This window comes from Daphnia magna, linkage group LG5 (genome assembly GCF_020631705.1).
Source record: "Daphnia magna isolate NIES linkage group LG5, ASM2063170v1.1, whole genome shotgun sequence".
NCBI classification, from domain to species: Eukaryota; Metazoa; Arthropoda; class Branchiopoda; order Diplostraca; family Daphniidae; genus Daphnia; species Daphnia magna.
The window spans coordinates 6,830,245-6,852,967 of NC_059186.1; the positions used below are offsets into that span (position 1 = coordinate 6,830,245).

Sequence of the window (22,723 nt, forward strand, 5' to 3'; positions counted from 1 at the left end):
TCTGATCAACAATGCAAGTGTATTGGCTACTAAGTCTAATCTACAGACATTAATAAATAGAGGTGTGACATACCAATTATAACAGTTGAGCAATGCGTGAGGGAAGGGTCTAATTCACAAAATTAACTTAACTGAACTGAATGGTACCTTAAACTGAGTCTCAGAGCTTGAGATTTACTGGAGAAAGCGTGAGTTTGAGGTATAAATTAGTGTTTAATAGTCCTGTGTTAAAGCTACCCCCGAACTGTGGTGACAGTTCGGACAGGTCACTTCACTAGGGTTTAAGTGAATAATTAGTAAAAATATTTCGATATCTACGGTTATTTATGCATTGTGATCTTAATCTAAAAAGGGTTGAATGTTCTGGCGCGTGCCGTGCAGGTGCATGAATATTCTAGGCGTGGGAACAGGTAAGAAGATGTTCGGGGAGTTTCTGGCTAGACGAGGGTGCTCTCGTGTTAGTCGGCTGATGTAAGAATATGTCTTCGAGCGGCGCAGGTGTCTTTTGGGGAGTCGATGGGAAAAAGGTCTATTCTGTTGCTGCTTGCTGTCTTATGGTAGGTTCAAGTGGAGGCTGTGTGACGAGGGATGTGGGGGAGATAAAGTGAAGAAACCATGCTTGAAGAATGGGAATTCTGTTACACATGTGGCAGCTAGAAACGGGAAAGCCAACTTCGCCAAGGCTGCAATTGCTTGTGGTAAACTAAAAATTAAAATTAACGATGCACAAACCTAAATTCACTAATCTGACAAGTATGATAAAAAAACAAATCAATTTTCCATGGCAATTTCTTCGCCGTATTCTTTTTATGTTAGGTATTCGGTCACATTCTGTAACCAATTTACTCCACGGTTACGGCCAGAAATTGTTGGAAACATCATAGAAAAACATCCTGCAAAACAACAGAAATCTATTTCAATAAAAAAAAATATGAATTTAAAAAAAATGTTTATCCCATTTTATGGTTTCCAATCATGTTGTTGATTCATGATTAATTAAAGTAGTCAAAAATTTGTCTCCGTTGAGAACTATAGGTGCAAAAATGGTTGCCTTGTTTCGAGTAGCATTGCCATATGCCACAAACATTTTATCCTTAGGTAGAATTTTACTTTCCACGAAATAAAAAATGAAAGCAATCTAGAAAAAAGTAGATTTTAAAAAATTTATCTACAACTAGAAATAATTAGCACTGATTAATGCAAGTATAGAAATGAGAAATTATTTACCAAATTACTGGCTCTTACAGTTAAAGCTGAAAATTTGTAAAATACAATTGTAACCTTGACAATGCCAGGACGATAGAAACAATTTACACGAGGTAAAATGTGCGACAAGGGCTCAAATGTTTCTCATTTTGAATTTTCAACCAAATGAGCAGTCATTGTTGAATACAATGCCAAGACAGAACCGTTTCCACCGAAACACCCGACAAGATTTTGTGTCATAGTATTTCATAGTGGAAAATTTCTAAAATAAAAAAAAAATTATATGCAACTAAGTTTGAAAACAAAAAATTCTTTTAAGTTCCATCTTACTGCCAACATCTTGTAAACTTCACGAGATCACTGAAGCTATCGCTTTGTAGACATTTCCCGCGGGATTGGCGACCGATTACAGCAATTTAGTTCACTGCCAAATTTGTTATTGGTGGGAAGCTCATTGTTTTCATCCCAAACTTATGCTACAAAAAAGATATTATTACGACACATGAAACAAAGCATAATTTCTTAAGCTGTAATACTTATACGCTCCTAGTTTTGAGGGGCAAGTTTCCACGACTACAACTTAGGCACACACGTTCTTCGTGTTGCCGTACGGGATGGGTGTTTGGAACCTAATTGTATTTCAACGAAATCTTACAGTTCATTTAGAATTACAAAATATAGTATACCAAAGTATTTCTTTATACCTGATTGTAGCAATTGCTACACATGATGCCTCGTGGCAAATCCCACCAATCTGCCAAATGAAACACATTATTGTTGTTTGGTAATGAAATACCAATAACAGTGTTGGCACAGTCAGGCTCAGCCCATATAGAACATTTCTGCCGTCGGATGTCCGAATCATGGCCAAACATCCGTTAGATATCTATGTACTCAATGGGTAGTTCCAGGGATGTCCGTCGGCTAGTCACCTTGGAAGTGCAATGGATGTGCGAAAATTATATTCTACGGACCTCCTTCCAACAGCCAAGAAGATTTTCAATTGTTTCATTTAAGGATCGGCCTCGAGCTAATCGGGGCGCTTTTTTGCAAATCGGGTTTCTCATTTCGGGCCATCGAGGCGTGGCTCAGTGTGGAAAATTCTTCTCCCCGAATTCAATTGGGGTTTGCAATCAATTGTATGGCAATCAATCGATTCATCAATGCAAAAAACATTATCGATTGACTGTTTTACCCGATCTATCCGATAACAACCCCGATAATAGCTCGTTCTACCCGCTTGCCCCGATTTTTACTCTGAAACCGAAAGAACGGCATTTTTTTTATTGCTTCGGGGCAACGGGTTAACCTCAAATTTTTCCCCGCACCGCACCGGTTGAAAAAGTGGCACCTCAATTCAACCACGAATGCACTTTATCGGTGCGGGGCGGTTAACTCGATTAGAACTAATTGGGGCCGATCACTAAGTTTCATAATTAATTGTCAAAATTTCTTTGTTTCCAAAAGGGGAAAACTTAACAGTGTTCAAATTTTACCCTTGAACATATTTTTATTTTAAGTCCAGCATTTAATACGAAAACTTGAAAAAATAAAGGAGTAATTATCTATTTGCCGGATGGTTTATTTTAAAATTTATTACAAAAAATGAATAAAATATATGTAAGTCGTGAGTTTGTTTGCACAGGCTTTCCATTTAGCTTACGGGAACCAAGCCATTGAAAATTAACTTACAGAAAATAAATATTATTCGGCATCTAATAATATTCAAAGCAAGTATACTTATGATAGGATTTTAATTTCAAATAATAAAAAACTCCTTTAAACTTAATAAATCCTGCTGAAGTTTAAAATTCAAAAAATATTTAGCCTTAATTGTTTAATTTCCATTTATACACTTCTGGTTTAACCTAAGTTCGACATAATCTTGACTTCTTAAAAATCCTGTATGTGATTTGTTATCGAAAAAGCTCAAGTGTTTTACAAAAATTCGATTGTATTGTTTTAAAATCTTGATTGGCACAGTGGCACACTTGAAGATTGGCACAGTGGAATAATATTCGACTATGATGCGGGAGACCCGAGTTCTAACCCTGAGGTATCCTAATGTTTTTTCTAGATTAGAGGTCCAATACATGTCATATTTATAGCCAAATGAAAGCCCGTTCGGATATCCTTAGAATGTCCGACGGCGCTGTTGAGGGCGGTCAAAACCAAAAAAAAATTACATCCATAGGACATCCAAATCGGATATCGGGCTGTCCGGAGGATATCAAAAAGATGTACTCAACATCCGACCCCGACATCTGTCGGACATCCGACGGACTGCCTTGTGTTATGTGGGAGGTTCGGAAAAATCAGCTGAACAATATGAAATTTATAAATAAATATTACTGCAGGAACAATAAAATTATAAATAGTAATTAATACGTATACCATCTAACAGTTCACAAATATTTTTGATTTCCAATTAGTCGACACATGTTGAAACAAAGTTAGCTACAGCTACATCTAGCTTTTTCGAATTACCACTCATGTTGGCAAGTTGCACTAAAAGTTTAGTTTTAACAAGCGAGTAAAACAACTTAAAACTACTAAACTAGATTAGTTATACTTAGAGTTAGTTTGAGTAAGTCTGTTTGGCACTGTTTAGTCAAACTATAAAAACTGCAGACAATTCTACAGAGTTGTTTGCGCGGTAAAAAAGGGTATGTGGCTTCGTTCAAGATGTTCCACGGCCAAAGAACACCTTAACAAGGACACTGCAAATTATTTCTAGCATTTTCGTGATACGTTGTTCTTTGACCTTGTGTGATCACTTAACTGAAGTTTTTCTTCACTGCAACTTCGATTTCAACGACTTCCATCATTATTTCGGATTTTCAAGATGGTAACTGCTGTTTGTTTTAGTTAAGTCTGCCTGCTTAATTAATCCTAATGCCCAATAATATGCAATTTTTACCTTTGCCATTTGATGTATGTGGAGGTACTATTTGAATGTTTTTAACAGATTCGTAATAATTTAACAGGATTCCGACAATTGCGAAAAGTGGTGCCAGACAACTGAAAATGTTGAAACTGTTGAACAAATTAAAAACTTGTATCGAAAAATCCACGAATTAACGGAACAAAAGTTTCAACTTGTACCCTTACTTGCACATGGAGTTTTTGCTTATTGGTTGTTGCAGAAATTCAATTTAACCACAAGCAACCAACACAGGAATGAAACATTCAAACGAATTTGGGATGCACTATCGGACAAATAATCTACTCATATCTAATTTAATATTCATTATATTAATTTTTAGGGTCTTACGCACAGTAATAAAATGAAATTACTTAGGGCTAGTTTGTTTCTCTGCCACTTCTCGGCGATCTTTAAAAGAGAAATGGACACTGAGATCTATTCATCGAAAGAGAAGCTAAAAACCCTTTCATTGACGTCCGGCGAAGAAAAATACTTGCGAGTATTTCGAAGGAGAAGAAATTGAAATGAAAGCTGTTCCTTTCAAATATTTCGTCGATGGCTGCATAAAAAGTAACGCTAGTCAAAATTGCTTGTTGCGGCATCAACGACTTTGCCATCCACCACCGGCAAAAGAGATGTCAACGGTTGGACTAAATCTAGTGTCGGATTCACCACAATTTTAACAAGTACAAGGCAGGCCGGTTGTACCACAATTGCACACAATTCCACTCGTGCAGCTCCTATGGCTTTCAAACGACCTGCTTTGAATGCTGAGGTGGTGAAAACCGAATAAAACTGTTTGCATTCAACAGCCTTCAGGCTCTCTTTCACCCCATGATGGGTTTCCAAGTGACGCTCATTATAGAGCAAACTTGGCCTACTACAAGAAGTTTGGCGAAGATCGTCCATAAGCAAGAAATCAAACTTTTTTATTCCATTTTTTCCCCGTTCAAAAATAATTCACAAAAATTCACCCACAATTCCATCATTCACACCACCACCACCCTCACCCAATCCATCCATTCCTTCATTCCCACCACCACCATCCCCATCCATTTCACCCACCATTCCATTATTCACACCACCACCCTCACCCAATCCTTCCATTCCATCATTCCCACCACCACCATCCTCACCCAATCCTTCCATTAATTTATTCCACCACCACCCCCCCCCCCAACCAGTTCATCCATACCTTCGTTCAATCCAACACCACCTTCACCCAATTCTCCTATCCCTGCCGAAGAAGTGGTAACCGGTTCCCAACTGCTGCTGCCAGAAAAAGACAAGAAAAACAACAAAAAAATAGAAAGAGAACTTTGAAAAGGAAGAAAAAAAATTTAAAATGATTTAAGGTAGGTTTCAAAATATTTTTGTAATCATTTCAACAATTAATAATTTGTTTTTTTGTCTATTGAAGGGGCATTTTTACAAGGACTGCCCAAAGCGGGCCAATTCTGCAGTTGCAAAAAATATTTAATTCCATTTTTACAAAAATTTGAAATAAACTGAATGGTGCCTTCTATAGTGTCTTCGTCCTTCTACGTGCCTAAAACAATACAATACAAAAAATTTTACCTCCAAAAAAGCTGTTATTTTTCCAGGAAACTTTTTGAAAGGTACTTGTTTACAATGTACCGTAGCAGACGTAAAGTGATTGACTGTGACTAATGACTGTAGTGTCAAACTGTTTTCGTTTTTTATGTCATGAGTAGTGTAGTTTGTGATGTCAGTAATGAGTTATTTGACACAATTAGTCTTTTTAAGTTATCTGATTATACTAAAGGACTTATTCATAAGGAAAAAGAAATTTACTTAGAAAAACGTCTGCTTCTTGTTCTACAGTTGTAATACGGGGAGGGGGGGGGTGTTGTGGAAAGGTAAACAAGTACCTTTCAAAAAGTTTCCTGGAAAAATAACAGCTTTTTTGGAGATAAAATATTTTGTATTATATCAGCACAGAGGTATAGTACACGATTCCAAAAGATTTTGTAATAAAACTAACTACAACTTAATTAAATATATTATTTTTCATTTCCCTCCTATAGGGCCCGAGAGGAAAAATAACCCAGGTCGGAATTCAGCCTTGGCAACTCAGCATCCGATCTATCAGCTTTGCTATCAGCTATGCTAACAGCTTTGAAGCTAACTGCTGGTGGACGAAATATTAAACATATTTCATTTGTCAGTTTGTTTAAATTAAATAAATCCTATTTAAAAAAAAAATTGCATTTTTTCTTAGATTTCTTTTCTAAATACTATAATTTTATCTGTCTTTTAAAATCGTCTGTCACCAATAAGTTTTAATGTTTCGAGAAAATATGAAAAACGGAAAACTTGAGAAAAAAGTCGGGGTTGGGGAAGGGTAACAATAAGTGAGTTAAAATATTTAACGTGTTATTTTTTCTGTTAGTTTTGACCTGTTTTAGACCGCTTTTTTAAAACTAAATGTTAAAGATAAGCAATCGCAATTCATTTGACATTCCTATTCTAAAATGTAGCCATGATTATTAATGGAAAATATACGCGTTTCACTTTATTACCATTTAGTGTTGTTTTGAATTTTCTTGTTTACATTTGGATAGCCCTATACACGACATAAAAAGGTGACCATTAATTTTCAGTTTGCGACAATATAATTAGGCTTAATCTCTTACCCAGATGATGGTGCTAGTTATCCAATGCACTGAAACACAGCAAAATTTCACAGAGAGGAGAATTTTTAATGCTAAACTTGTTTACCTATTGAAATCCCAGCAAAACAGGGTGGGGTTGGAAAAACAATGGAGGATTGCGCCGTTGCCGGACTACAGGAATCCTGCTATCCGCACCGTGAAAGAGGTCTATTAGTAAATTTTTAGTGGCTTATTGGATACGTTTCCGTCGGCGACGCGGGAGATCCGCATTCTAGACTTGGATGGGAAAACTGTTTTTAAAATTATTCCGGTCATGAATACAGTGTAATTGTTTACGAATTAAATAATTGGGAACCGATCGCACCGCGGTTTGTTGGGTCACACCGCGGTTCTTATGGGTCACACCGCGGTTTTACCCTAAAACCGCGGTGTGACCCGTAAGAACCGCGGCAGTTTACACAAGTTTACACAACAAGTTTTACACAGTTTATACAACAGTATAAGTCGTAAATTATGTGAAAACCAGTTGTATTTTTGCCCACATCATTACAACAATTTTCTGAATCATCATTCGTCAATGTTTTCAATATCGAATTCAGTCAGATTGTGGGAACGTGAATCAATTTCGTTGATCAAACCGGCTTTAAACCAGGAGCGCAAGCAGATGAAGGCTTCAACAGTCTCGGGATTAAGGCTCATCCTAGCAATTCCAAAACAATCTTTTTCAGTGCTGAACGCCCTCTCACTGCCTGCACTAGTGGCTGGAATACTTAACATATCTCTAGCCATGTTTGATAATTTAGGCCATTACAGCAATGCCTGGCAGCCTGACCTGACTCAATTAAGTCAATTAGTCAAAGTTCGAAGTTCAACTCAGGTCCCACCTGGCAACCATTGGTGCCACTTTACGCTCAACGCGATTTGATTGGTTGATTTGAAATTTCCGTCAAATTTTCAAAAAATTTTCAAAATGGCGGCGGTTTGCACCGGTTTGACCGAATTCCAAACCGAGAACCGCACCGAAGTAAAAAACGGCTAAACCGAGACGATGGTTTGGTGATTTTTGGCCAGCAAACCGCAGTTCGCCCCGATCGAAAACGATCGGGGCCGAGCCCTACCAATAAGCCACTAACAATTTACTAACAGACAGCTAGCATACTGATAAGAATAATTTTGTGTTTCCATATGCTACCCGATAACCCGACCCGATAATGACAATGACGAGTAATGGAAAGACTCTATTTTGTATTGCAAAAATTGTTCTACTTAGCCGGGGGGTAGGGGAGTCTACCGATGATACAGTCTACACTTTTTCCAGACATTTAATACCTACAGTACCCACGCCAGGTATTGGATCACCTCGGTTAAAAAAAAGGCGTTTTAACCCGCGGGAGATAGGCCTAACGGTGTCTCGCGCGGTTTTTTTTTTTAATACTAAGATTTCTCGTACGAGATTAATTTTTTTTTTATCAGAAAGATAAAGAACTAGTCTTTATCTTTCAGATTTTTAATTTGTAAAAAGTATAGTTGTTATATGGGAAAAAGGATCATTTTGAAATATTGGATCACCCCCGACATGTGCTGCATTTGTTGTCCCTACCCGCGGCTATGCCGCCGGGTATGGGAGAGGGTAGAGGGGTGAGAAAGGGACCCCCTAAATTTAACGACAATTTCCTCTTTTAAGTGTCACTAGAGGCGCTTGATTAGTCTTTTTCTGCCAAAATCACAAGCAGACTATTCTTGGCTGTTTTGTTGTTGGTTTCTTTCGATTCGCTCTCATTTATAGATTATTATCGATTATTCATCATAGCTGTGAAATTCCTGATTGATTTTGACATCACAAGAACGGTTACTGATACAAGTGTTAGCCAAAACCCATAAATTTTACGAGTGTAAGGTAAAATAATTGATTTGGATATAAGTATGGCACAAATAACACTTATAATTTGATGATCTAGAAGAATGGCCAAGTGGATTTTCCTAGATGATGGTGTTACAGCCATCAATGATGTGACAGGGGAAGTGTACAAGTTCGAGCCATCAGTAAATTACAATGGACAAGGGCAGGCTCCACAAAATGCAAGGGATGAGTCTGCCAACTTGAAAGCGAAGCAGGAGAAACCTTTGATTATAAATACTGAGCCATTCTTCTAGAACATAAAATTATAAGTGTTATTAGTTTAATGTTTGCAAGATTGCTTTGATGAAAATAAGTGACGATATCACGACAATTTGTTAAAATTGTTTTGAAATCTTTATTTTTTAGGACTGCGTCCTTTACTGCTAAGCTCAGTGTGTGAGCAAAGCAGGGCACATGCCTCCAATTATTGATGTCACTTACAGCCTAAAAAGATAAAAGATTTCTTATTTAATCGTTTCTTCGTTAAAAAATTATATGTTATAAAATTTTAGGCTTGAAATTACCTTAACAATATTTGCAGCATTATCTGTAACTAGGGGAGACTGGAGTATGCCGGGACACCGGGTCAAGAGGGACAGTAGGGGGAAAAATAGTAGATTTTAATAAAATTAAAAATGTTTTTAGTATGTTATTTAGATACATACAATCTACTTTGGCATGAAATTTGGTCAATAACTGTATCAGTTATTAACAAAACTAAAAAAACGGTTTTTTTTTGTTAATTTTGTCTCCGCCATTTAATGTTTCTAGAAAAAAATAATCGCAAATGGCATGTAAATTTAATATGGAAATGAAGCTTAATCATTTATTTATTGTTAAAAAAATATATATAATTTTCGATCAATTACTGTAGATAATATTAACGTTTTAAAAAAATAGTCTTTATCGGGAAATCGGAACAGCTGTTTTTGACTAAAATGGGACATTAGTGGGCGGGTTTGGCCTTCAAGCCCATCAATCATCACCGAGCTCATGACGCCATTACTGTTCCTTACAATGAACACAAGCAATCGATTATTCAGCATATTAATCGATTACAATAAGCCCAACCCCCACCTATCTTGTAATAAGGGTTTTTTATCATATAAGAAAAAATTTTTATTAACACAATAATCAAATTGAAACATTTATTAACTTATAGAGTCTATGCAGTGGGACGCTATTTCAATTTTTACAAATTTTTTTTATGAATTTTAAGGCAAAATTGAGGACGTCCCTCACCACCCACCCTAGTGTCCTCACTTACCCCTAAAAATAGGCAATCAAGAAAAAAAAAATCTAAGAAAACTTTAAAGGTCTTATATGGGGAAATGGTTTATTATTAAATTATATTAAAAATATGGGGGGTACATTACCGTATGGAATACATAAAAACAAAATAATAAATTAATTTAATGATTAGTTTGGGAGAAAACGAAAACCGTCCCGGCTTACTCCAGTCTCCCCTACCGCTGAAATTTTGTTCATCAAATTCCATTCAGTCACGATTTTTCTTAGTTCCTTGGCTGAATTCACTGCGGTGTGACTTTCTTCGATCATTATCGTGTTTAGAACACGAGAGACCATTTTAAGTTTATCCGATAAATAATGAACGGTAACCGTCATGTAACCTTCATTATTTATGGAAGTCCAGCAGTCAGTGATTAGCGCAACTTGTTTGATACCTTCCAACTCTTTCACCAATTTAGCCTTTGCTTCCCTACATTTTAAAAATGTATACTTATAACAGTGACCATGCGCATACGAAAGATAAATATAAATTTGAATACCTATACAAGTTCGGCAAAATGGTATGTGTCATCGTATTACGATACGGTATTGTTAGTCGTGGATCGATGTGAAGAACAAACTCTCTAAAATTTTTTCTTCGACCAACGACAACGGTTGCATGGCTTGAGAAATGTACAAACCCAAGGCCAAAAAAAATCCTTTGAACTTCAAACTTGAAATAGAATATGGCATTGGCCTCAACTCGTACGTTTCACCTAATTAAATTTTGTATGAGTCACTAACTTTTAAGCACGTAAACATTATTTACCAGTTGATGATGAAGTTGAAGTACCCGACATTGATGCCGCCGAAGTCGAAGCAAATGCTGGTAACATTACGCCATCTTCAGCTATTTCCGAATTCTCATTCTCTACATCTGTGTCGACATCCAAAAGCCGTGCGGGTCGGTTGTCAGTTTTCTTCGTTATTTTTCTGGGTGGGTGACATTTATCTTTTATGGAGTGGTGTGCCTCAATGTGTTGTTCATCTTTGTTGTTCGCCAGATGAGACCAGAGATTGCTTGTATTTCCCTTGAAATCACGCGTTTCCTTACACAGAACACATCTCCATACACGTCTATCGTCAACCTTAATGTCTTCAAAATAGTCCCAAACAGCGCTAGTTTTTCGTTTCGGCATATCAGATCCTATTAATACCTATCTATAAGTAACAAAAACCACTAGCAGAAAACTGCAATAACAAACAACAATCACGACCTAAGCGACGGTATTGCCACAATTATTAAAGCAAGAACGGCGAAATTAAAACTGCGGTATTGCCATTAAATATAGATACGGATATAGATACGGATACAGATTTATATCGCGGAGACTAAAAAAAAGAAAGAAATATTGATTAATAGTATTTCTGCGAACGATAGATGCCTTTTGTAGTTCGTGTATTTATCGATAGATGGCGATGCGTTATCTATATTTACAGATATAGACAATCGTAAACACAGTAAACGATATCGATATATCTAAAAGAAGCGATATATCTATTCGAGTACAGATATATCGCCAACACTACACAGATGGCTTTTTCAAAATAAATCGGTGTTCACCTTTTTGTGCAGGATACTGTACAATGTTTCAAGTACCAAATTGCATTTCTTCGTTTAGGGAGTGAGTTCACCATGAGGGTGACAATGGGACTATGAGAAATAATTAATGCATGCGGAACCAAGCATATGGACAATAGAGCCTGGCTGACCTATCAAAGTGCGATTCGAGCATTAGACTAACTATCATGAATCAGTTTCTGGCTGACCTATCGGAAGTCCTCGACTCCTCGTTGTCTGTAGCCTGTAGGCTAACAAGTAACAAGACCCCTTTTTGAAATGTGGTGCCGTTCCAATTCGCCGTCCAACAAGATGGCGCTGGATCTTGCGGATTGGACCCGGACTCGAACCGTGGGCAAATATTGACCCAATAGAACCTGTTTATTCGTTTTCATGGTGGAGCGGGCAGCCGTTACAGCTTATAGACGTGACTCGGGTGCTGAGTTGCATGTTTTTGCAATATCCAACTGGTTTTTTGCCTCTCGGGCCTTATGGAGAGAACTTCAATTTTAATCATTAAAAATACTGATACTCTATTTCAATTTGAAATCTCCTGGAACTAAATTTGTTATAAGGATTTATAATACACTGCATAATTTTTAAATCGCTATAACCTCTACTTTATTTATGAAAATTAATTCATGGTCAGTGTTTACATCAGCTGACAGCTTGATATCCAGACGACTCCATTATTTTTGACAAGTACAGTTAGTTGAAAATAAAACGGTTCAAAAATGGTGAGATATTGTAGCGTAAAGGGTTGTTAAAATAAAACCAGTGATATTATAGGAATACGATTTTTTAACATTCCTGAAATTCTAACACATAGGGTTAGAATACCAGCTGACAGATGGCAACATCTCATGTTTTCAAATTGATTTAGAATTCTGATAGGTTGTCATGACGACTGTCGGGCGTCACAAATACTTCGGCGGTCCGGCACATTGTTATTTATTCATTCCGTGTTTCGCATTTCAGGAACGAGAGAATTTTCAAATTCTCTACGACAAAAATAACGACCGAAACAGTCTGTTGTTCTCGATTATTCCCAGTCCTTATCAGTGTTTTCTGAACACCCAACCCGAGCAGGAGTGGCAATGACGAGTGAGGAGGTAGATTCTCTTGTCATCCAGCGCACTCAGCAAAAGTTGGGAAAGTACATTCAACGACCTCACTTGACTGATAAACTGCTAAAGCGCCCACCTTTCCGTTTTATTCATGACATTATAACGGCAGTAAGTTTTTTGCTTTTCTAGTGATCCACATTGAACACATGGATTTACTCATTTACGTGTTATCAATCCTTTTTCATACTCTAGGTTATTAGCCAATATGGAATTCTTGAAAATGTTTTCACCAAACAAGAGTTGGTTTCTGAGAACATTAAAGAAAAGGAAGATAAAATTGCATTCCTGCAAAAGTTCATTTCACATATATGTATAAGCTGTAAAAATAAGTTTGTGTTCTTTTCTCTTCTTTATGAATTATTGTATTTTTTTCAGCATCTGAACTTGGTGAAAATTTAAATATCAAGCCATCAAAGATAGTGGCTGGTATTGAAGCAGAAAAAACAAATGATTTACTTCAGGCACTGGCTTTGGTACTTGAAAACAAGCAAAACAGCAACTCTCAATCAAAAAGTAACAACTCTGAATCAAAGAACAACAGCAACTTGCACTCCTCAACAAAACCTGCAAAAAATGGTAAATTCATTTTGATATGCTGATAATGTATGATAGTTAATTTAAAAATGTTTACACAGTTATCAAGAAAAATGCACTGCCTGGCAACATGTCTAAAGGAAACAGCGTGTCTAAAATAATTGCAAAAGCCGAAACCGTACACAAACAGGCGGCTATTAACAAAACTAAAGACATTGCCAAAATCGGAGCCAGTAAATCAAATCAAGGTTCCTCTTCAAAGCCTTCTTTGGCTGGAATGCCCAATAAGAAAACTAGTAAACTTGACGAAACTAAAAAAGAGCCTGCTGCAAGTGACATGAAGCCTGACATCGCAACCAAACAAACGAAACCAATTCCTAGTGTCTCAGCGAAATCAAATCATTCGTTCCGAATCTCCAAAGATAACACAGCAACGCCACGTAGCGTTGAGCCACTAGAAAATCCTCATAAAAATCAGACAGTTATTGACGATGAAGACATTGCTGATACGATTGTACCCCTAGATTATACGAGCAACGTTGACGATGAACCCGTCAAAGATACATCAGCTCTCCCTGTCGATGGTGATGATAAATCTCAAATACCTCCAGACTTCCCCTCTATAGACAGCGGTATTACGATTGAGCAACCTGTGGACACTTTGAATGTAATATCATTGTATTGTATAACTAAATTTCCAGTAAAAGATAATTATTTTTTCTCTTTTTACCGACAAGATTCAAACTACAAAATCCGCAGCCATGCAAGATCTTCAAGACGAAGGTAAACGCGGACACTTAAGATATGATAAATTTTTCAACATGATCGACTTAATGCTGTTTTGTTCACAGGGTTTGGTGTAGAAGATTCCACTGAAGCGCAGGAGTTACCAGGTAATGCGTTAAATTTTCGCTACCACATTCAGTTTCACCTTAACGTTATCGTCATATTGATTTGACTTAGGGGTGCTTTCGAGTAGTGTCGCCCAGCTATCGCCACCTCAATCTAATATTTTGAATGCGTTCGAAAAACCAATACCCGATCGAACTATGAATCTCAATATGCCTCTTAAACGGCCAGCCAGCGGACACCGGCCAAAAAGCTCGCGACGTCCCCCTTCAAGAAACTCAAGAGATAGACTTTCAGTCATTCAACAGGAAAGCAGGTATAAGATACCTTTCACCTTTGCGATGACAATTTATGATCCAGATTGATGTAGATTGCCTTTTTGTTCCAGACCGATGACTAGCCAAGTGCCTCGAGTGATAATCGAGGGTAATCCGATGTCAGACGACGAGGAAGATAGAATAGTTCAGGCTGCCGTTTTTGATCAAGCCACGGCCGATCTGTCACAGGCGGGTGCTGATGAGTTGATGGGCGGTGCACAGGGTAAATTGGTCGAACAAATTCTATCTGCCCAAAGAGAATGGGATCCTCTAACAGACATGGTAATTTAAAAAACAATTGGTGATCAAATTTCAGTGCTGAAAAGAATCTGCATTAAATATAGGATCCTGGAAATAGGGACAAAAGCAGCTCTTCAGTTCAAGTTCAACATCTGAAGAACATGATCCAAGAAATGACACAAACAGCACTGCCTTTAGGCCAGTTGATTCCGCTGATACATGAAGATATGGATACGGTACATCAAGAGTGGCAGTTTTGGAAGCGAGAGGCCGATTTGCTGGAGGAAGAGTATCAAAGGGAAAAAACGTAAGAATAACCTTTTTTTTTCCACAGCCGTGTAATTTGTTCTGCTCACGTGCAACTAACCACTCATATATTGGCAGATCCATCGATACCGTAGTAGAAAAACTTCGTGCTGAGCTGGAGCAATTGGACCGTGCCGTGCTCGAGCATCAAATGAAGTTAAACACGGTAAAAGCCGCAGCCATTAAAACCGAAAAAGACGTTTCACTCGTGATCTTGAATTTTGCAAAGAAGCGATAATTTATATATATTAAAAGTAACCTTTAAACCCTAAAACTTATTTAAATAATATATGGCCTCTAGTCACCAAAAACGAAAAGGTGGAACCTATACTTTTATTAAAATATTTCACATTATTATCTCTGTCGTTACTAAGATGTCAAAATAACATTGTTTCAGTCACTTCAAGTTTCTTCTAACATTTGTTTGTTTCGACGGGTGAAATAATATTTTCCGTGTTCGAATGAAGATATCATGATTGCGCAAGCCGGTGCTGCAAAAACAGAAAAGATGTCAACGGTTAAAACCTCACAAATAAATGCATTTGATATTGTATCGACAAAAAATCTAACCTATCTTAGCTATTCGTGGAACTAATCCCACAAAAAGTCCTCCTATTCCTTGCTGCCGGTAAATCCTTTGAAACAGCTGTTTGGTTGTGCTGGCCTTCCTCGATGATTCATCTGTTGACGAAGTATACAAATACATCAGCAACACAACGTAAAAACCATCTCATTCTTTATTTATGGTGAAAGAAACGTTCGTTAGTTTACTTGAACCTAAACTTTCTCCAAATTCGAGCTGTCTCAATGTTTTCACAACATCGAAGGGGAGAGTAACGACAGCAGCAAGCTACATAATAACAGGAGAATAATGGCAATTACTATAGTGTGTTTTCCTTAGTTAACTGTACCATTCCAGACAATGCTCCTCCAATAAAGCTCTGGAACATCGTTATTTCTGAAGAAGTGAAGGACTTTTTATACGTCTCGTAAGTAGCCCAGTACAAAGCTAGTGTAGCAAACAAGACGTTGGAACATAACACTCTTTTGAAAAACAAGATAAAATGAATTCGATTACCAGAAAAAGGAACATCTCTCATCAAGGATGGAGGCAAGCCTTGCCATAATCCTTGAAGGCCCCGATTTTTCACTAAATCACGAACCGCAACGCCAATTTCTAGTATTACAACAATTTTACCGTTTACATTATGCCTTCATTTGAAGTTTCAATACATATAAAGTAACATACCTCTATAGCTAAGCTTTTGTGACTGCATTTTAGTTCGAATCAATTCCAATGGACTGACTACTGTGACAGCCCATGTCCTTGCAATTGCGCCAGCAAGAAGAGACGTTAACCATACAGGTTTATGGTAGAACAGACTTTTTTCTACCTCTTGACGGTCTTTCATTAGACATCTTAATTGCTCATAAGCAGTGAAATATACCACAGTAGCAGGTAATGCAAGAACTAAAGTTGGTGAAAGGCCACTCCATAGAGAAAAAACACCTTCTGTTTTAATAATTTTTACAAATGCATCCTGTATATAAAAATCAAAGAAAAAAGAGAAAAATTTTTTTACAGTTCCAATTTGAATATTAAATATTTTACCAATGTTCCTGTGAATTGTCCGGGTCGTCTGTACCATTGTTCTCTTGATATAGAGCTATTTAATGCTTTGCTTTGACCATTAACACAAACTATACAATGGTCCATTAAGCCATTGCAATAGATGAAGCAGCGGTTTGGTGTTACTGTTCTGTGTTGTGCTTGCAGTCGGATTTTTACGACATCCAGCGGAGTTACTACGATAAAAAAATGTTGAAAAGCATGACGCAATCGTAAACGCAATTTTGAAGTAAACTTCGTTACCAAGCGTAGATGTTGTTAGGGCACCGAGACAAGAACATAGCATCTGTTGGGAAGGAGTGATTCGATAGCGTTGATCATCTGCGTCAAATAGAGTGGTGTTTGCCATTGTCACGTACGCAAAGATATGTTCTCTCATGTTTCAAACTCTTCCTTATATCCTCATCATGGTGTAAGCCAAAACCACTTTTTTCGAGAACCACGAGATTTCAGACTTGGTGTTTACTATTTGGTAAGCCATCTAGCGGTACATACGACCTATCTCTGTCCGTGGGTGAGAAAATTTCGAAATTTGGTTTGATTTAAATGCTGATCAGCGAGCACCAGATTTTGCTTATATTCTTGGTATTTTTCAGAAACCGTATTTAATTTTGACTAAGGTTGCAACTTGGCTCGAATTTAAACGCAACGAGTAAATTTTGTTTTTAATGTTTGCAAATGATGCTTAAAAGTTTGGCATGAGTCCCGATCAGAGATGAAGAGACTTCATCTGAATGAATGAATGAATGAATGAAAATGAATGAAATGATCAAAATCACAATGAACCCTTTTTCTCTGGTCCCGATTTTACGTCTTACCGATAAAGACACAAAAATAACGAATTATTGTGTTTTACCGGTACCACTTGACGGTAAGTCGACGATGAACAGCATATTTGCAATTATATGATTTATAATCTCTAGCGATATTTGCACTATCTAAAATTCCAATAGGATATTAATCAAGTAGTATAATCCGAAAACCCGCAATGATAAAAGTAATCTAACCGCCCTAAAATTGCTTACCTACGTATACAGAAAGTAAAAGGGTGGGTGCTCGGTTGTAGAAACCCAAGCTGAACGGGGAATGAGAGCTTACTCGATAATCGTTTTAAAACCAACGCGACGTCATTTCATAGCTTTTCGAGGAATTGTGACGAAAAGAACTGACAGTGAGGCTTGATGTTTTCGTAATTTGTACTTTTATTCCTTTTATTGACGCTTCGAAACTTTTGCCGATGAGATATAACTTCAGGGTTATTGAGAGTACCCTGAAGTGGATTCGAACGAATCTATAACTTCTGAAGTGTTTGATGTTACCTTATTAATAAGCAATCTAGCAATGTGGATGTTGTAGGCGGGAAAAGGAGTAAAATGAGTCTGCCTTTTATGTTGAAAAGAATATTTATTGTAACTGTTCTTGAAAGGGAATACAATTTTTTGCCGTGTATAATGGCTGCACCATAATTTCAACTAACTGCTACAACTTTAATCGTTTAGATTATGCTTACAAGTAAAAAAGTTGAATTTGTTTTTTAGCTGTCAGTGTTTTGAATGTCTCCGACAAGTACAACATTAGAAGAAATTATCAGTGAAAGTTAAATAAAAGGGCTATGTTTCACGAAAAGGAAACGAAATATTAACTGTTCTGTGTACACCCACACGCGATGCAATAAATAAAATCGACGATTAGTTTTTATCTCCTAGTTACCTTATCTTTTATTCAAAAGATGCAAAACTTTGGTTGAAGCCAAGTCATAGCTAAAGCTAAAATAATTAGCTGCAGAAATACAATATATTATATTCGATCTAATACTCTAATATAGCTGTTGGGACTAGGACGCAATTGGGAATAGCAAAAGAGGAAAATGCAGCTGATAGGTGAGTCGATCAAAAGATTTAAAATAGGATGAATGTCAGATCTTAACAAACGAACAGATCCAGTGATTTGAAGAGATGCAAGTTCTGGAGAGAATTTGGACCGAATGAAGAGCGCTTTTGTTTTACACCACCTGGAGCAAACTTTGACGCTAGTCATCATTAGAAAGGTTCATTGAGCAGATGACGGCTTTTGTGAATGCCGCCGCTGCCAGTGAGGCATACGGTTGCCAATCTTTTTTCCTTGAACCATCCTTGTAGTCAGCTATTCCACGGACTATCAAATAAGAATCTTTTCGGTTACCATAGACACTTTCAATGACCGCATCATATTCCATATCGAACGCTAAGATCCCAAAACGGGCTGCAAAATCTTGTCGGAGCTGATCGTCTTTGCTCACTTGACGACCAGCAGCTATTGGTCCAAGGTGAATGACTGGCTTTCCTGGTTGGCGCCTAAAGAAAAATCATAATATAGTGCCATCACCGTTACTTTATTGTACTGCTTTCAGTTTCAGTCAATGGTTTTTTATGGCTTTTCAGTTTGCACTTACCCATTTTCAGAAGAACCTGTCGGGTGCGTCACCTCAATCACGTCAGAGCCTCCAAGAGACATATATAATTTATCAGTATCTTCCGGGGGACGGGAAAAGTTGACGCCATCCTTAGACAGTTTACTTATTCCTTCTGTGATGTATTTATCCCAAACTGCCTGGGTCGGATCGTCTTCAACCTGATAAATTATATAAGAGCCGGTAATTGCTCCTGCCACCGCTGGCAATAATTCAGGGGAAACAAAATCCTACCTGGGCTTTCAAACGGGCACTTATTTCTTGGAGGAGGAAAGTTGGCGGGGCCCAGGATTTCGTCTCATATACTGGATTCATTTGTGTTTGTCCTTCCTTTACCGGCTCTAGTTCACAGTATGTATATATATCTCTAGAGTGGGTAACGACGGTACGATCAGTGCCATTTCAATTAAATGATTAAATTATAGTGTCGAATAATTACTTTTTGGGAGGGATGGGCGAAGAAACAACCACATCACCTAGACGAACGTGGCGTGCATGATCCGTGTAATGGGGAACTCCTCCCCCCACTCCCACCAAGATCACGAATTCAACTGCCTGAAATGTTCCTAATAGCCGGGTTGTTGTGCTTCCGGAGGCAATCAACGCTTCTCGTGTGTGGCCAACGGTGGGAAGTTTGGTACAAACCACCTGCAATAAAGACCAAACAGTAAAATGAGTTTCAAAACTACATGTTTGATTGCGAGCAATTTATCTTACTCTGTGCTGTCCGATGTTACCTAACGTGTAGATATTTGATTCACCTGAGTAGAAAATGATAAAATTAGTCAGCATCAGCAGGCACTAATAAGAAAATACGCATACCAACGGTAGTGTAGCGTACAAAAGTTTCTTGATCATCCATCATAGCGTCTACTGCAAGTTTCTCACAGTACTGGGAAGTAATAATTGCGATGGTAGGTTGCTTTGCCTTAACGATTTTGGGCATTTGCTTGACCACTTTAACTTTATTCTCGTTGCGTACAACACGTGTGAAAGACTCGTTTCCGTTCACAGTTTTCACCAAACCACTAGCTTGAAGTTCTGCGAGCAGTGAGGATACCTTCTGTGTTTCACTCTGCGTTTGCCTGAAAAACAGAAATTATAATTATTGTCACATTGCATATCGATTAATAACATAACGTACCTGGCCATTTCGGACACGGACAGAGGGTTAGGGTACGCCGATTCAATCATTTCCAACAAACGAGTCGATGTGACTTCAATTTCAGTTAAACTCACATCCTGGTCCATCATACCTATACAGAAACATTGCCGTCAGTAATATTTTCAACCGATTATCGATTTTGCTTGTTATTATTGTTGCCTTTAATTTCTATTAGTGTAAGCTATTTTGGTACAGGGTATGTCATAGCAGTTGAGGAACACAGCACGCACATACTGTTAGTAAATATTAAGGGAGAAAATGAATCATCTGATTGTACTGGTGTAAATGCAAATTATATATGGTATATATTGAAAACTTTAAATGGAATTTTGTGCATCTACCCAGCTTATACAAGTCCAGCATACTCAAGTCAGAAAATTGCAAAAGAGCATCACATGAATCTAACCTTTAACCTCTATGGAAGACTTCCCCTTTACTCCCACTGATAAAAGTATTGTTCCCCGCTTGGCTGTAGAAGTCAATTCAGTTATATCCTTACTGTCACATACATAGGCAAGAACCCAAAATTATAGAGAATCATACCTGTATCTGGTGGAGGTTGACTTGATTGGCCAAGCTGCTTTAACTCCACTTCTATTTTTCGAAGAGTAGGGTAATCTTGTTGCATTAGCTTCATAATCTTCTTAATGAAGCCTACATAGTCTCTTGGAAATTCGAAAGGGGCCACAAGTTTCTTAAAGAATTCCTGTGCCACTTTTGGCTGCTCACATTCAGAGACAGCCTCCTTGAACCAAAATCGCAATTGCCTGCTCTCTTTGGTATGGATGTTTGTGGCAGCATTCACCAAGTATACACAAAACTCAAGTGATAGTTGTACTGGAGTTGGATCATCCTCAGTTGCAACAGAATTTTTATTAATCACTATCCCCTTATGAGCTCCACCTGCAACATGGACATTTTCTTTCTCATCTTTAATAGCCATAGGACGTCTTTCCACCATAATGATGGTGGAATTGGCTGTCCTCTTCCCTGGTGTCATAACTATCTGATCTGTGATAATTAAAAGATGTTTAATCATTAAATTTCTTTCAACTAAGCTGCATTTTCACAAAAACAGACCTTGTTGTGAACTATTTTCCTGCATCTTTGGAATGTTGGTTGTTGATAAATGGCTGACTGGAAGTATCCTTTTCACATACAAACATACAGCATCAGTTCACTTTAGTAGAAGCCGAAGCTCAGTTAGGCGAAGCCGTATTGTTTACTATGGGAATGGGAAGACGTGTGCTCGAAATAGATTTCTCATCCCTCCGCAACATCAGACGGGGCAACACGGCACCAACGGATATTTCAGGGCGCACCAACCTGGAATAATGCGGCAAGGGAAAGGCTGATTATGTATGAACTGAACAATCCAGTCCAATCGAAACGTGACCTGAAACCCAATTTGGCAAATATCCTTTTCCACAACGTGACGTAACTTGCACTTACCTTGTTCCCTTTCACTATTAACTTTCAAATTTCGGCGTTATCCTGCGGGCATTACCTGCTCTCAACTGTCAGTGTGCCTGTACTGCGGAATATTTGAGGCTGAGCTAATACAAAGAAATACAACAGTGCCAGGCGATCAGACGAATTCGTATTCGACTTCGACGTTCGACCGCTTCGACTATTCCTCTATTCATTAATAGCCAGCCCCAGCCGCCCAAGCGCCCGGCCAAACTCTCAAGCACCTCCAAAGCTTTTGGGTTTTTAGGCAGTTTACCGGACGAAGAATTCAGCCCTAGTAATCTGAAACCTCGTTTACTAAATTCGTTACATCCTTTTTCTCTTTTTTTTTCTTTCAAAAAGCTTTGTAGTACTTCTATTACCATCACAATTACTCATAACAGAAGAGACAAGGAAATAAGCCTTCCTTAATTCAGACACACCCTTCCCTCCGGTTGTTAACACAAAGCGCCCTCAGTTATCGATCCGCTGGAATCCTACATGAACAAACATTCATTTCCTTCTTTCCGTATCCAAAATATAACTCATCGACATCCTGTGCCACAGAGTGTATTAAAACAAATGAAATTGATGGCACAATAAATTTTATAACATGCCGGAGACAGATACATTAACATCGAACTTTGCAGATTAAAAATTTTAACTTTGTTTGAGGCAGTATTCGTTTTAGCATGAAATGCCATACTAAACAAGCATGTTGTCTCAGAACACGATATAATTGACAATTTCGGTTAGGGACCTTAGTTAGAACGTAGACCTGACACGATCAACCAGGACCATTTTAGAGCCACATCAAATAGGAACCGGTCTGGTTTTTTGTCAAATGCTTTGTTATCCTTTATCAATTTATCTTTCTTTTGCTTTTAAGCTCCCGTCAAAACTTACAATAAAACATGGCCTAAAATAAACAACCCCTAGAAACAAATCGGTCTGTGTACTGCTGGCTTACAACACACACGGACGCTGGTGTGAAGCATCTAGTATGTCACCCTACTCGTCCATAAGACCATAAATAACCGTAAAAATACTGGCTTTACAGCACGCTCCTCGATCGACGTCTACGATACGAATAAAAATTGTAGTCTAAAACAAAGCCGCACATTTCAAAGCAGTATGA

The 22,723-nt window shown here is 37.9% G+C and overlaps 3 protein-coding genes and 4 long non-coding RNA genes across 12 annotated transcripts; 2 read left to right on the plus strand and 5 right to left on the minus strand.

Annotated features, from left to right (window-relative positions):
* LOC116922639 lies at positions 1-2,165 on the minus strand. The gene is made up of 5 exons (XR_006646489.1): positions 1,911-2,165; positions 1,743-1,835; positions 1,537-1,682; positions 1,228-1,468; positions 1-1,138 (listed from the first exon to the last, which is right to left on the minus strand). It is a non-coding gene; the product is annotated as an uncharacterized LOC116922639 (long non-coding RNA).
* Positions 2,166-3,391: 1,226 nt separating this feature from the next.
* Positions 3,392-6,990, minus strand: LOC123472355. Of its 2 annotated transcripts, none has more exons than XR_006646774.1 (4): positions 6,790-6,990; positions 6,676-6,719; positions 5,328-5,404; positions 3,392-3,525 (listed from the first exon to the last, which is right to left on the minus strand). It is a non-coding gene; the product is annotated as an uncharacterized LOC123472355 (long non-coding RNA). The 2 variants fall into 2 exon arrangements; XR_006646773.1 differs by having other exon boundaries at positions 5,328-5,401; positions 6,790-6,941.
* A 1,299-nt stretch (positions 6,991-8,289) lies between these two features.
* Positions 8,290-9,140, plus strand: LOC123472200. Of its 2 annotated transcripts, none has more exons than XR_006646496.1 (2): positions 8,290-8,665; positions 8,727-9,140. It is a non-coding gene; the product is annotated as an uncharacterized LOC123472200 (long non-coding RNA). The 2 variants fall into 2 exon arrangements; XR_006646495.1 differs by having other exon boundaries at positions 8,290-8,660.
* An 895-nt stretch (positions 9,141-10,035) lies between these two features.
* On the minus strand, positions 10,036-11,248 carry LOC116923344. Its single transcript, XR_006646560.1, has 3 exons — positions 10,728-11,248; positions 10,459-10,674; positions 10,036-10,388 (listed from the first exon to the last, which is right to left on the minus strand). It is a non-coding gene; the product is annotated as an uncharacterized LOC116923344 (long non-coding RNA).
* Positions 11,249-12,402: 1,154 nt separating this feature from the next.
* Positions 12,403-15,902, plus strand: LOC116923537 (TRAF3-interacting protein 1). The gene is made up of 10 exons (XM_032930031.2): positions 12,403-12,754; positions 12,839-12,956; positions 13,022-13,222; positions 13,282-13,847; positions 13,918-13,963; positions 14,032-14,073; positions 14,144-14,345; positions 14,418-14,628; positions 14,691-14,893; positions 14,971-15,902. Exons 1-10 carry the CDS (start codon positions 12,617-12,619, stop codon positions 15,128-15,130), a joined length of 1,887 nt encoding a protein of 628 aa, XP_032785922.2. The 5' UTR covers positions 12,403-12,616; the 3' UTR covers positions 15,131-15,902.
* On the minus strand, positions 15,212-17,003 carry LOC116923558 (solute carrier family 25 member 40). 3 transcript variants are annotated; one of them, XM_032930053.2, is made up of 8 exons: positions 16,766-17,003; positions 16,505-16,698; positions 16,142-16,433; positions 15,971-16,069; positions 15,804-15,901; positions 15,664-15,742; positions 15,463-15,573; positions 15,212-15,383 (listed from the first exon to the last, which is right to left on the minus strand). In XM_032930053.2, exons 1-8 carry the CDS (start codon positions 16,899-16,901, stop codon positions 15,295-15,297), a joined length of 1,098 nt encoding a protein of 365 aa, XP_032785944.2. In that variant the 5' UTR covers positions 16,902-17,003; the 3' UTR covers positions 15,212-15,294. The 3 variants fall into 3 exon arrangements, with proteins under 3 accessions (XP_032785944.2, XP_045030540.1, XP_045030539.1); XM_045174605.1 differs by lacking the exon at positions 15,664-15,742; XM_045174604.1 differs by lacking the exons at positions 15,664-15,742; positions 15,804-15,901.
* A 903-nt stretch (positions 17,004-17,906) lies between these two features.
* Positions 17,907-21,790, minus strand: LOC116923540. Of its 2 annotated transcripts, XM_032930034.2 has the most exons (11): positions 21,589-21,790; positions 21,217-21,462; positions 20,680-21,147; positions 20,543-20,605; positions 20,116-20,227; positions 19,794-20,056; positions 19,689-19,732; positions 19,411-19,619; positions 19,206-19,338; positions 18,954-19,132; positions 17,907-18,855 (listed from the first exon to the last, which is right to left on the minus strand). In XM_032930034.2, the coding sequence occupies exons 2-11, from the start codon at positions 21,239-21,241 to the stop codon at positions 18,552-18,554; spliced, it is 1,800 nt and encodes a 599-aa protein (XP_032785925.2). In that variant the 5' UTR covers positions 21,242-21,462; positions 21,589-21,790; the 3' UTR covers positions 17,907-18,551. The 2 variants fall into 2 exon arrangements, with proteins under 2 accessions (XP_032785925.2, XP_032785926.2); XM_032930035.2 differs by lacking the exon at positions 20,543-20,605 and having other exon boundaries at positions 21,589-21,787.
* Positions 21,791-22,723: the final 933 nt, after the last annotated feature.